The sequence below is a fragment of the Acanthopagrus latus genome, chromosome 24 (genome assembly GCF_904848185.1).
Source record: "Acanthopagrus latus isolate v.2019 chromosome 24, fAcaLat1.1, whole genome shotgun sequence".
Classification (NCBI taxonomy): domain Eukaryota; kingdom Metazoa; phylum Chordata; class Actinopteri; order Spariformes; family Sparidae; genus Acanthopagrus; species Acanthopagrus latus.
The window spans coordinates 12,863,961-12,878,796 of NC_051062.1; the positions used below are offsets into that span (position 1 = coordinate 12,863,961).

General features: G+C 43.5%; 1 protein-coding gene across 1 annotated transcript in view; it reads left to right on the plus strand.

Moving 5' to 3' along the window:
- The window catches only part of LOC119015211 (plakophilin-4-like), a 37,314-nt gene that overhangs the window by 18,621 nt on the left and 3,857 nt on the right, over positions 1–14,836 (plus strand). Inside the window, exons 8-14 of the mRNA XM_037091014.1 lie at positions 4,832–5,005; positions 6,117–6,318; positions 6,739–6,871; positions 9,054–9,267; positions 11,577–11,760; positions 14,064–14,181; positions 14,541–14,735. Of these exons, the coding sequence (XP_036946909.1) occupies positions 4,832–5,005; positions 6,117–6,318; positions 6,739–6,871; positions 9,054–9,267; positions 11,577–11,760; positions 14,064–14,181; positions 14,541–14,735 (1,220 nt within the window). The remainder of the gene's footprint in view (positions 1–4,831; positions 5,006–6,116; positions 6,319–6,738; positions 6,872–9,053; positions 9,268–11,576; positions 11,761–14,063; positions 14,182–14,540; positions 14,736–14,836) is intronic.

Genomic DNA, 14,836 nt, shown 5'->3' on the forward strand with positions numbered 1-14,836 from the left:
TGTAACGGAGACGTGGCAGCAGACAGAAATGGTGCCAGAACTTCAGTCGGCCTTCATCTTCCCGGGAGACTTCATGCCGGGTGGCAGACAGAATTGCACAGTGAAAGTAAAATGCAATCAACATTTAACTTCACGATGAAACATTAAAGCGAAAAAAAAAAAAAAACCCATGTCTGTTTATGTTGAATCTGTCATTTCTGTCCTCTAAGTCAGAATCAGCACATGAGGGGAACAAATGTGGATCCAAAAGCTGAATTTTCGCATCTAAAATGTTCAATTTAACCAAATTCTTGAGGCCTTGAGAGCTTAAACTCTACAGTTACAGTTATTTTCAATTTATAGCCTAAATATTTGAACTGCAGTGGTTCTTTACTGGACACAGTCAGAGTTCAGACTGTTTCTTTTTAAAGGCTGAAATCCTGCAGCCGTCTTTATTATATAGCCGGTGTTATCGTCCCTGGAGGGAACTCATGTTAGACATTAAACACCCATGAGTGGATTTACTGAATGTGCATAATCATCTGCATCCTCGAACATCCTGGATCTTTACATCCGGAGTCTTCGGCGGTCTTTGTAGCGGCGGTTTGATATCATATTCCACTGAGAGTCAGACTCAGCGCTCCTCCTTCTGAATCAGTCGAGTTAGAGAGGAGGTCAGTTCGAGCTCTGGACGGATCCAATCAGGTCAGAATCTGGGCCAGAAGACTCACATTAAGCTTCCTTCGAGCATTTTCGCTGCAGAGTTTCTGCCGCAGCCGACGACAGTTTGAATGTTTGTGGCCGAGCTCGCAACCTTCCTCCTCGTGAATAAACAAAGCCGCACGCCGCAGCCTCCACAACATTTCCTCTGTTGATTTAATAACCTCGCCTTCTTTGTCCGGAGAAAGTTGACTGAGCAGCGCTGATTTAATATTGTAGCACACACACACACACACACACACACTGAGCTTCCTGTATCTCTGCGAGGCAGCGAGAATTATTGAATAAACCCGCATGTTGAACAAAATAACTTTTCTCGGGCAAACTGCAAACTCGGCATGTGATTTTATCTGGCGCGCGGGCTTAGGAGGCTCATTTCATGGAGTTTGTCAGTCAAATTATCTTAAAGCGCTGGCAGATAATGCTGCCGCGTCTGATGAAACGTGTGTTTGAAAAAAAAAAAAAAGAAGGAAGGAACGTAATCTTTGCAGGAAGGGAGGATTTCACTCGGAGCAGGTAGATGTGTTGAACCCGACGAGGGATTGATCCGCTGCAAACAAGCAAGGCAAAAAGATCACAACACGGCACATCGCAGCCTCTTGATGCAAAAGTGCTTCCTGTAGAATCCCTCTCTCATGCACTGATTAGCACATTGATGGGCTGGGAGGACCGACTGTGTTAGTATCTGCTGGACAGGAAGCAGTCGATGGTTGTAATCCAGCTCCAGAAACGCTTCGTGCAGCTGAGTCCCGACTCTGAACACAAAGCTCTATTTTTAGCAGGCAGTTGATTAGAAACAGTCCAGCGTACGTACGCTAATGTCATGTTAATGAGATGATAAGTGGCTCTTTACACTGTCTGCTCCAACGTCCATATAATCCACTGTTCCTCCTCCATTTTCTGAAATGTCGATCTCTAAAAAATGGATCTTACTGCTTCTCCTTCGCTCCTCTGATTGGTTGTGTTTGTTGGTTGCGTTCCCTCAGACTGTTCTAAGCTCGTAGTTGAGCCTGGGTATGTTTAGCGGTGGTTTACGAGCGGTAGTTGTCCCGGTAAACACACCAACCTGTTCGACGTCCTTCCTTGTGTTCTGGTGCGACAGCTGAAGAGGTCGGTGTGTTTACCTGGGAAACTACAGCTCACAGTCTGCTGTATCAGCAAACCAGCCGTGAAAACAGTGATGTGGTAGCTCTTCTATTGTGGTGGAAGTTAATGAGACTACCAGGACCACATTCGAGCTCCTCAGGCGTGAATATTTCCCGTTCTCTATAACGGCGAATTAAATATCTTTGCGTCTAACAAAACAAGCGCTTCGGAAATGTAAACTGGGAAACTGTAAAGAATAATTTGTTCTTAATTAATGGTTCTTGATTACTGCAGCTCTGCTAATTTTGTCTCTTACCGTCTTAACGAGGGACTTGCTGACACCTGAGACTTCAGGTGAATCTGATTGGCCTAATGACCTGCAGAGCTGCTGCTTCGATATTCCAGTCTCAGCAAATACAGGCGTGAGAGTTTTCAAGACTTTGCAGGATTATTAGGATTGTTCTTAATATCGATCGATCTGAACTCAACACGACCTCTTTAAATTGCTTGTTTAGTCCCATCAATAGACTAAAACCTAAATACAATGGAGAAAAACTCACATCTGCTCGTTTGGCCTTCAAACGAAAATATAAACTGTTAAAGTATCACCGTGACTCACAACCCGAATATTCATGGAACCGAGCATCTGTCACGAAAAACACAACATGCTGCCGTCGACACTTCGCTGAGTTGCCGCTCGTTGCTTAACCTTTTTATTGCGCTGAAAACAATCTTGCTTTTGACATTTTACTCATAATCTTCAGGTTGCTGCAGTAGATTTGCAAGATGAGAAGCTGATTGACGTCCCCGTTGGAAATCCAGCCTACGACCTTGTGTTTTTCTTCGACTGGGGCTGGAGGAGAAACCCGAGATGGGATTATTTCTGTACTCTGCTACCGGGCTGGTTATTGAATCGGGCTCAGAGAAGCCTTTGAGGACTCGCTGGACCACATTTCAAACCAAAACAATCAAACACTCTTCTGCTTTCAGGCAGATTTATATAGAAAAAGCCAAAGATACGACCTATCTCCTGCAGAACAGCATCGGGGAGGCTCGTCCCTCCTTATTAACCGCACATCGACGGCTATCTCTCGACACGTTTGCCGCGCTGGAAGATTTACAGTCGTGGAAGCGCTGCTGATGCTGCAGCGACACAGATTTATTCCTCCGTCTTGCCCTGTGTCACTTTATTAAGCCGCTCCCACTGACCCATATAGGGGTGTTTCTATCACAAAGCTTGTGGAGCATCAGCATGTGATTATCAGCTGACGGCGCTGGAAGGCTTTATTACGCTGCGATCAGTGTGTGTGTGTGTGTGTGTGTGTGTGTGTGCGTGTGTGTGCCTGGTTTAATTTTTCATACGCCACGTGGCCTTGTGTGCTGCTGCTGCTGCTGCTGCATCCGTCTGAGCGTTTGAGAGGACGTCACATGCGTTTGTGCACCTTTTGTGTTGTGCTTTTGTTGTGCGAAAAGAGGGATGGTAGCAGGATCGGTCGTGTGTGGGAGGGAAGAGTCAGTGAACTAAATAAAATGCCTCCTATTCTCTGGCCGAGTGAGTTTTCATCCCGCGGTGCTGCTAAGTGGCCTAATACATCGCCTGAGTCGTTATTCTCAGTTATCCTGCAGATCCAGCGTAATCCCAGATTACATGAGCGAGATAAGCAATAGATGGATATACAAGATTAGGCTATTACCGATCGTAGTCGAGGTAGTGAAACCTGGTGAGCGGCCAGAACACGTAAGCTTGCGCGGTGATCTCTTTTTTTTTACTGTGGGGGGAAAAAAAAAATTTGCAGCGTCACCGGAGAGGATGAGGTTTCAAAAGAGTCGAAGTAGAGCCAGATAGAAAAGATTATTTTTCTAATAGTGTTATTTCCAACCGAGGGCGCTTGAAGACTGCCTCACCGTGCAGTTGCCAAGGACACCCGGAGAGACGGAGCTAATTTAGCAACATGAGGATAATGACTTATTTACATACTGAGTCAGCTGTAACACCTGGACACTTGCAAGAGAGAGCACTTAAACTAACAAGCAAGCGAGGAGAAATCTGAGTAGACGGATAAAAGGATTGGATACATGCTTTTAAAGTAAATGTGTAAGTTCAAATAGTCGAGATTTACAGTAAATGTGATTGTTAAACAGTTTAAATGGATCCAGATTGAATGGTGACAAAGCAGAAAGTTTTGGCTAAATTGTTTAAATAGTTAGAAAAAAAAGTGATGAATAAATTATTTTAATAGATAAGTAGCTCAAAATTAAGTTTTACCAGACGGTAAAATGGTGAAAAGGCCAAAAAGTATGAGGTTGAAATAGCTGATGTACATGTAGTATGAACACATGGTTGGAACGAGTTAGCTTAGCGTAGGCTAATGGTCCACCGTAAAGGTGAGCTTGAACCTGAAGGTCACGGTTCAGGCTCGTGTCCCTCACTGCTGACGAGCCCTCCAGAACCGACACCGAGGTCCAGATTGAACCAGACTGTGTTGCAGCAGGAGCGCCACGTTTCTGCCTCATTCACTGAGAAAATGTATGTAAAGGAAAAGAGAGAAGCAAACAGCTCCTTCATCACCAGCTCCCAGACCAAACTGTGCGCTTCAGCTGTTGGACCGATCCGCTGAGGCGGGCCGACCCCCCTCCTGCCCCGAAGCCTCTTTATAATTGGAGCGCTCTTTGAACTGATCTGCTCTCAGATTGGAGGATGGAAAAACCCTCTGCTCCGCTTGTTTGACTTGCTGATGACGGCGCCTGCAGCGGATTCCGGACTGACCAGAAGAGTCTTCATGCATTTTATAAGCACAACACAGCGGTTTGTGGATGAGTCGGCGTTATGAGATACAGTGTTTGGGATAATCAGGTGTCCTCACCTGCAGATGACTGTGTGAGCCGAATAATGAGATGTACATGTGATTTATGTAACACCGTGACGGGTGGAACCGGGCTCTGCTGTGATTTGTCTGCAGTATAAATGAACAAAAACGAAGACTTTAAGTGTCACTTTTTTTTTGTTTCTGTTCGTGTCAATAAAGTTTATGGATCTCGTCGACAGGGCTCCACAGCTCGTACGCCGGCCACGCCGGGCAGATCGATCCGGAGCTGAGGGCGGCGTTGTCTCCGGACTGCCACATGACGCCCGTCTTCGACGAGCGCTCCTTCCAGAGCCCGATGTACCACAGCCCGACCCACGACGCCCAGGCCGGCTCCCTCTACAGGGGCAACGCAGGTACTGCAGCCACACCGAGGCTCGCGTAAAGAGCTCGTACGCTCATTTTCACAGGTTCATTTCTGTATTTTGGGCGTCTGTTTACGTGCTTTAATGCTCAAAAAACACATATTTTACTCATCCAAAGATGTAATATCCATCTTTTTATGGAAATCATCAGTATCTATCTAAAGAGTCCTGCATCATCTCAACATGAAATCAGTAACTTTTGCTTGTAAAATGTCATTTTAAAGATTTTTCAGACAAATCCAGCAATTTTACGACATCAGAAACTTGAGTTTCCACCATAATCTGACACTTTATTGACTAATTATTGATCCAAACAACTGTTGTTTGTCTATTAGTTTATTGGAAGGTCTGATTGTTTAGATTTGGCCCGATAAAGTTCAATACATGATGACAGAAATGGTTAATAACCATAAATTACTCGTGACAAAATGCATAAACTTCCAGTTGGAATAGAAAAGAGAGAAGACGCCACACGAGAAACATAAAACACTGCACTTGTCAGCGGTCTTTAACTGAAAATCTGGATTATCAGAAGTGATGGCAGCACTTTTCAGCAGCACCAGTAGTAATAAAGTAATGATGGTGTGGGGAAAACATTTCAAATCACTCAGAGATCCTCTCACGACATCACAGAGAATCACTCAAACAGCCACATCAGCATCCCGCTGGCTCCGGCTTCACATCTGCTCAGAAGATTATTTCTCCCCCCCCAAAAAAAAAATCTGAGGCGGAAATCACAGTTTACAGGCGCAGGAAGTGTTGTTGTTATCGCTCCCCGAGGTCACAACTTAATTAGTCTGAAACCTTTCATGTACTCGGCTGCATCTTAATTGAAGGATGATTTAAAGCTGAAAGCTCGGCGGAGTTTGATCGCGGAGGATCTGAGGAGCCATTTTGGTTCTTCGTTTAGTGGAGATTTAAACAGGTTGGCGGCTCTGAGGCGGCCCGCTGCGTTTAAAAAAACGGCCTACTGCGTCTTCAAGCGCTCACGCGACTGATGCTTCTCTCTCTTTTATGTGACCTTGGATGTGTTTTGCATGAGTAGAAAGCCCCAAGTTAAACAAAACCTGGACTAGATGTCTTGTTTGACTCCTCTCCTCAGGTATGGGGACCCTCCCGAGGGCCACGAGCCACTGCAGCACGCTGCCGTACCAAAGAAGCAGCTACGGGCTGAGCACCGCGGCGCTGTACGTCGACTCCTACAGGGTCTCCGGCGAGCCCGTCTTCTCCCACCGCCACTCCGGGATCGTGGACCGAGTGGCCACGCGCACCCCGTCCATTGAGAGCATCCACAAGGACCCCAGGTGCCCACACATACGTAGATACACATTCATTAAGATTTAGAGACAGTTTGCTATAAAGAAAAGTGTTAAATTAATCAGGGAAGGTTGGAAACCGTCGGGATTCGTAACCGTCTCGACTGCCGACCAAAATCTGACGGCTGCATCGAGTTTATTCTTGTTACCTCGTTAGATATCGTCTAAATTAAACTGTAAGTTTGCTAGTTTGTTTGGGCTTCTTGCACAGCTGCTTTAAATCATTTCATTTAATGGAAACAATACTGAGAGTAAGACTGATGTTGTGAATCACAAAACCTTCAGCAGAGAGAAAATGAAGCCGCTCTCCTGCAGAATGACACAAAGAGAATGAAAGCTGACTTGTGGAAGGAGGCGAGTGTGAAATGAACCCTTCTGAAAGTTTCCCTTCTCTGTTCCCCCCCTCAGGGAGTTTGCCTGGCGCGACCCCGAGCTGCCCGAGGTCATCCACATGCTGCAGCATCACTTCCCCTCCGTCCAGGCCAACGCCGCCGCCTACCTGCAGCACCTGTGCTACGGGGACAACCGGGTCAAGGTGGAGGTAAGGTTGACGGAGAACACGCTGGGCTGTCGGAGTAAAAATAAAACGAGGTGCACGTCACGGTCATGAGTCACTCCTCGGGCGGAGGGAAGAGCTGCCACACTTGAGGAAGATGGAGAATCTTTCAAAATGGCTGCAGCTCTGGTGGCAACAAGACGGACATACAGGATATTAAATCACAGCTGGATGTACGTCCGACACTTTGGAGATACAGTAAAGTCCCTGAAACTTAAACAGACCCTGCAGCGTTCCTCCGAAGGTTCCTGGTCTCCGGGGGGAAAGTTCCTCAGATGTCTCCTGTTGTGTCCCTTCCCTTGTTTTCAGATCCTCGCTGCCAAACGCCGAGCCAAAGCGCCATCTGCTCAAAAAAAAGAAAAGAAAACAAGCAAAAAAAACTTAAAGTAACGTTGGTGCCAAAATGTTTCCGTCCGCTTCATCGCCGCACGCTGACGCTTTGCTCTGCTTCCCCCGTCGCAGTAAATAACTCCGGCAAGATGGCGGAAGCTTCACGCGCGAGCCGTCGAGGTGCCGTTCGGTTTGTTTGGTGATGAGCTTTTAATTAGCCTTTTGGAAGCGGCCTGGACTCGCGCCTGCTCATTTAGCCGGAGACGAATGTTTCTCAGAGCGTCTGTCGCTCTCCTGAGACGGGATATTTCAGGATGACACAAGAAAGTTTGGAGGGCGACTCCAGAGAGGCGTCAGTGTTTCAGCGCAGGTGGATTTTCCACAATACTCAGAGGATGTTTCTTATTATTGGAGCTTTAAGAGATGATTTATTGTCGTTTTCTTGCAAAAAAATTGTACAAATGTGCTGTAATAGTTTGGCTCTTCATGACATCCATCACTCTTTTGAGGAGAAAGTGACAGTTTTTCTATGTGGAGGATTTTTAAACTGTAATTTTAGGTTTTTAACTGATACCAACGACTGACTGATAAATAACAAAGTGTTAAATTAAAAGGAGGAAAAATCTAAAAAAAGAACTGAATAAAAACATTATTTAAAATCTAGAGTTTTTTGTATTTAATACAAAAATATCTATAAATTAACTAAAAAAACAAACAATAAAATAAATTTGTTTAAAAATAATAATTAAAAAGAAATATAATACACAGATGTTCGAATAACATAAATTAAACAATAAATCCAATAGAAATAATTAAAAAACTACTTTATATTTGTAGAAAATTTGAAAACGGATCATTCTTGTGTCCTAATTAAAGGATTTATTGAAAATACAAATATATTACGCATGCAAATGATTTATCTTTACATTTTTCATACAAACTAAACAACAAAAATGTCAAGAAATATCGAAAATTAATTGTAAAAAAAATGATAAATTGATAAAACAAACTACTTCAAAACCTTGAAAATATATTAAAAAATGTATTTTTCCCACGTCGATTTGTAAAAAGGTTTATAAAAGTACAACATTGCAGTAATACTTTGGTAACTAGTTCCCAGTTTTAATGTATATTTGTCTATAAACAAGCTGAAAGTAAACTGATAAAACTGGAGAGGATCCGTTAAATCAACAGATCATTTAAAGGACATGAATAAATAAATAAACTCATAAATCACATCGAATGATTAAAAACGAGTTTCCACAGAAGCTCTCGGCTTCAAAGACGCCTGGCGGATGAATCCCATGAATCTGAGCGGGTCTGCAAACACTTCCTGCTTTTGATGTCAGTGTTCAAAAACAGATGAATGAATAATGTATCCCACATTTAATCTCAGAGGGAAGTCGAGTTACTGTAACTCTCAGTTAAAAACACCTGACGCTGCTCTCAGGTGACGTTAAAGCCTCAGACAGCGACGCTCGGTCCTGTGAACCGCAGAGACGTGAATCTAAAACTCATTTTATTCGACGAAAATGCAGTTTGGTTAATTTGTCTCGTCTGATTAAGTTTGTGCGGTGTGATCTGAAGCTGGAGGAGGAGAAAAGCTCTTTGGTTTGATTATGTAACGCTTTGTCTTCAGCTCCTCTGAACAGACAGGATGATTTAAGGCTCCTTTCAAAGCCTCTTAAACTGTAAATGCTCCGCTGACGAGCTTTGATCTGCTTTTACATGAAGAATGAAAGAATATATTGTGTCTGATGATGCTGAGGAGGCGCCACATCAGCCTGGACGTCAGTGAAGTTAAACCTCCTTCTCTGTGATTGGTCACGACCTGCAGGTGTGTCACCTGGGAGGGATCCAGCACCTGGTGGACCAGCTGGACCACAAGGTGGCCGAGGTCCAGAAGAGCGCCTGCGGGGCCCTGAGGAACCTGGTGTACGGCAAGGCCACCGACAACAACAAGGTGGCGCTGAGGAACTGCGGCGGCGTGCCCGCCCTGCTGCGCCTCCTCAGGAAGACGACCGACAACGAAGTCCGAGAGCTCGTCACCGGTAGGTCCGGTCGGGTTCAGTCACGAGGCGTGCAGGATTTAGTTTACGTATGTTTTCATCAGATTTATCACCTGAGAGAAGAGTTGAGTCGTTTGTTACCTTAGAATGAGACGTTAATATGTTCAGAGCTCCAGTTGGTCCTCAGCCCAGAACAGACAAACCAAACACTGGCCTCTGATTTTTATTATTATTACTTTGGCCTTTTTCTCTTTTTTTCACTTTTTTGCATTTTTGAAATTATTCTTTTTTTTACATTTTCAGTTTTTCATATTCGATTTTTTTTTTTTGGCCTTTTTCAGGTATTTTATTTTTATTTTCTTCACCTTTTTATTTTTTGTTTTTCAATTTTTCAAACGTTTACATTTTTTAACAGTTCACAGTTCAAAGTTTTTGCTTTTGGTATTTTTTTTCACATTTTTTTCATTTTAATATTTTTTTCTTTTTTTTTTAAACATTCATCCAACACCCCCCCTCCAAAAAAAATAAAACTTAAAATTTTTTTGTTTATATATATTTTTTTATTTTGGGTCTTTTTTTTATTTTTGGCATTTGTCGATTTTTTACTTATTTATTTATTTATTTTTCAATTTTTCCATCTTCTTTTTTCACAGTTTTTGCAATTTTTTTCACATTTTGTTTTGTATTTGCATTGCGATTTTTTGTTATTTAAAAAAAAAATCATAAAAAACGTAGATTCCCATAATAAAACTCAACTAAATACTCACACACTCAAAGAATAATTATTGCTGCTGACTGTCTCATTGTCTCACAAATGTGTCTGTACATCAACCTAAACATAATTACAGCCAATCTCATGAGACGTGTCTGATATATATATTTCAGCTCAGTGCTCCAGTATTTGATGAGCAAACAGCAGAAATGATTGTAAAAAGCCCTTCAGACGTCCTCGATGTTCTGTCACTTTGGCTGAACTAACATGAAACATCTCCAGCAGCTCAATCAACAACTGGGAGCTTCTAAAGTCGCCCGTGTTGGTCAGTTGTCACCTCTTTTTATCCCTGAAGAGGTGAACTCAGGTGAAAGCAGCGTCCACGTCAACAAAGATCCAAAACATGACACATGGAAATCCCGCTGCGACGCTCGTGTGGGCGTCCGCCTGCCCGCGAGGTTCGCCGGCCGCCCGGCTGGCCGAGCGTCGGTCTGTGTCGCCCGTTAATCTGCGTATCGGCTGTTCTGTGGGAGGCGAGAGCGGCGGCGGCTTAAACACTCAGCGCGTTGTGTTGACAGAGCAGATCTCGGCACAGTCCGCGGGACAGATGCTCAGATAATGTGCTTTGGAAACAGGATGCTGCCGACAGCTCTGCAGCCGCACCACACACACTGTCGACTGCCAGCAGATATGAAGCTGAGAGACGGCTCGGATTCTTCAGGAAGAACAGGGAGAAGTCTCCGGTTTGTTACAAAGCTTTGAAAAAGTTTTCATTTTTACAACTCAAGGCTGCATTTTCATTATTAAAGCTGTACGTCATATTCTGGTGGACATGAACGTCTCTGTGTTTCATCACCTCGTGTCTAATATTTAGAAACACACCTGCACATTTTGAAACACGGCACTTTGATTTTACTCATCTTAAGACAAAAGCACTGAAGCACAAAGATTTCCGTTCCTCGCAGCTCGCAGCGTGGAGCGAACAAACACTGTTGTGGTTTGATTCGCGCCCACGCTAAAAATATGTGCCAGCTCTGGAGAGCTTTGGAAGCTACGAGGAAGTTTTCTGTTTTATCGCTTCCACAGTTTTATTTGGCCCCTCGCTGTCGAATGTTTGAGTGGGGGGGGAGTTTCTCTTCTTATAACGCCTGAAGCGAATCTTATTCTCAAACCAGAAGATACAAAGACGAGATGGTAAAGAGAGAGACTAAAGAGACAAGAACACCGTGGAGGTTATAAAACCAAAAGGAAGCAGAATAAAAGGAAGTTTCGTGTCCTGATTCGACTCCTCAGCGTCGAGCGATATCCGACAGCAGCTGTTCCTCAAACCAAGAATGGGATGTCGCGTCGAACGATCATCACAATTAAAGTGTTTCTGAACTATGAACATTTTCATCATCCTGTTTTTTTTCTGAGGTTTGTTTGTCTTACGATCTTTTTCGTGTTCTTATTAATCATTATCAACTATTTTTGTTTGGTTAAAATTTAAGTTACTTTACTTGCAAAATCAATTTTCCCGTCTCCTCTCTCCTGATTTAACCCCAAAAAGAAATTCCGAAAAAGACAACAAACTTGCATTGTAGTTCGTAAAAGTGACATTTTGGCAAACTTTCTAAAAACGTTGACTTTTCCTCTCCAGGCGTTCTGTGGAACCTCTCGTCGTGCGACGCGGTGAAGATGACCATCATCCGCGACGCTCTGAGCACGCTGACCAACACGGTCGTCATCCCGCACTCGGGCTGGAGCAGCGTCTCGCACCGCGACGAGCACAAGGTCAAGTTCCAGTCGTCCGTGCTGCTGCGCAACACCACCGGCTGCCTGAGGTGAGCAACGAAACAAAGTGTTTGTCATAATCTTTGCTGATGACGCTTCTGCATATTCATCTCAACACTTTTTACACTTTGACACGTCTCAAAACTCAACAAATCCATTCTCACTTTTATTTAAAAAAAAAATGGTTAGAACAAAGAGCGCGTTGAGTTTCCAGACGCGCCGTTAGCTCATTAAATCGACCCGGCTTTGAAATGCAAAGGTGACTTTTGGATTTATTGCTCGTCTGCGCTGCTTTTCTCTGTCTGCTTTTCATTTTAATGATTCTGTACAAACCTCGGCGCATAATCACAGTCACATAATCGTCAGCGAGAGGCTCCGTGATGGAGATTTTATGCAGCCGTCATGTCCCGAGTATGTGTTTGACCACATTAGCTCACAGAGACAAATAACAGCAGTGAAGATGTGTGTCTTTAAATGCGTTACATGCAGATTTTACACTAATAAATGCAGCTTGTGTGCACGAAAAACAAACGCTCGTCTTCATTTATGGATGAAATTTGAAGTGGAAGCTCGAGATGATTCAGTTCACGACAGCTGAAGATAAAAAAGTCCTGTAAAACTCCAAACAACACATTAACATTTCCTGGTGCGAGAGATTTTTAACACCCGTGAACTTCTCTCCTCTCTGAAAATATTCTTCATTACTCCGACAGACAGAGTTTCTCATGAAACCAAGCGAGCACTCGGCGTCTCCTCTTCTTTAAAATATATCTCATTAAAGATGAAGCTGTCCGACCTTCATGGCACGAGGCGATGAGGCTTCAAGACTCATGTGAACCTGCAGATCCTCAAACTAATTTGAGACAAGAGGGCCAAACTGCACCGAGTCATAAAGATACTGTGTGGTTTTTTTAAATTATGTATTATTTATTTATTGCTTTCTGGTTTTGCCCTCAGCAGAAACTGATGTTGTCGTGAGCTAAAAACAAGCAAATAATGATTAAAAAAATATCAAACATGATGGCCAACGGTATAAAAGTCTGTGTGTAAGTCAACTGTTCTGCTTTTTATTCAAAAAAGAAGAAGAAAATAAAGAAGGAGATAAAATAAAGGTGTAGAAACAAATAACAGACATGATATGAAACATAAATACAGAAAAAAAATGACAATTATATGCAAGAATTATTAAAAAAATACACACAGAAATAAAGTAAATATGAAAATGAAAAAGATTATTATTATTATTTCTTTATTTACTTTTGCCTATTTATTCTTCTACTTATTTCTTTTATATTTCCAGATTTTTTATTTATTTGTCCTTTATTTTATTTTTTTTTATCACATTTTTTATTTGCTTATTTTTTCTATTTCTGTTTTATTTTCCACAGACTTTTTTTTTATTTTTATTTTTTTTATTTATTCCTTTTTACATTGATTTTTTTTTCATTCTTTCTTCTTTTACTGATTTTTTAAAAATCTTTTTTATGGCCTCTGTTACTCCATATAATTGGACGTGCCGTCATCATGGCGCAGTCATAACATACTCGTGTAGTTTCTGATTGTCAACAATCAATTCAGAGAATTAATTATGATTATTTTAATGATCCAATAAATCTGAACTGGGTTCAAGTATTTTAACCCAGTTTTTCAGATATCCTGCTTCATTGTTTCCAGTCTTTTAACCGTCAAACGATAAACTCTGCATCCGTTAAATCATCCTGAGCCGTCAGGTGAACCATGGCAGTAACCGCACCTGTCAGCTGATTCGCTGATCGAGCCCTCGAGAGGAGAATCTATTGAATGAAATTGATGCTTTACTGGACCCCAAATCAAATGAATCAAACCTGCTGAGCGGGGACGTCCCAGCCCAAATGTTCCAAACTGGCCCGACTGGACGGACGCCACTCGTTCTGTCAGAGTCAGGAGCCAATCAGGACCAAGTCCAGGTGTGTTTAATGAGGAACGAGCTTGTAGGAAAAACAGATTTTGAGAAAATGTATTTTAACGGCGTCGTTAACCGTCTCTGATGATGATGATGTCGTGTTGCTGCAGGGAAGCTGTCTCTCTCAGCTCGGACGCCTCCAGCGTTCCTCAGCCCACAGGCTGTAGATTGATAGTATAGAAATGCATTGTGGGAGTTATGTGCAGTTGTGCAGTCTCCTCATGTCCATTAGCAGCAGCTGGAGGTTCCTATTGGAGGAGCGGCTCCCTCCTTTACTGTATCCGGGCAGGTTTTTTTGAGCCACCCTGTGGGGGAATCCACACACTGCACCTCGGTCTGAGTTAATGTGTGTGTGTGTGTGTGTGTATGTGTGTGTGTGTGTGTGTGTGTGTGTGTGTGTGTGTGTGTGAGGAACCTGAGCTCAGCAGGGGAGGAGGCGAGGAGTCAGCTGCGTTGCTGTGAAGGTCTGGTCGACTCGCTGCTTCACGTCCTCAAAGCCTGCGTCAACACCTCCGACTACGACAGCAAGGTGCAACACACACACACACACACACACACACACACACACACACACACACACACACACACGTTTTAATCCTCAGATACCTGCCTTTACCTCCACCCAACACTGACAGCGATAATTACTGGTATTGCTACAGGTGATCATCATCTGTACAAACAGGGAGGTTTGATTTGATTGTCATCAGCACAGAGATCATGTGACTTATCTTCATGTATTACGGCGTCACTGAGTGGTCAGAATATCCGGGATCATGATCCACGCCCTTCCCTCTAGCGCCACCTTCAGACTAAAACTGTAAAAATCTGACAGTCAAAGCCAACGAGCACAAAACAGGCTGAAGTTCCCCCGTCTGTGTCTGACCTCAGATCGTGGAGAACAGCGTCTGCACCCTGAGGAACCTCTCGTACCGGCTGGAGGTGGAGATGCCCTCCTCTCGTCTGCTCGGCAACCAGGAGCTGGACACCCTGCTGGGCTTCTCCTCCCCGGCCAAGGAGCTGGACTACCTCTGCTGGGGGAAGAGGAGGCGCGGCAGGAAGAGGGGCGGCTGGCCCGACGACAAGGTACGAACGCAGGAGGTTCCCCGAGACACCGGATCTCTTCAGAAGTGAATGAATTTGGATTGTCATGTAAGATGTTTTAATCAGTTTGATGTTTGGTGCAG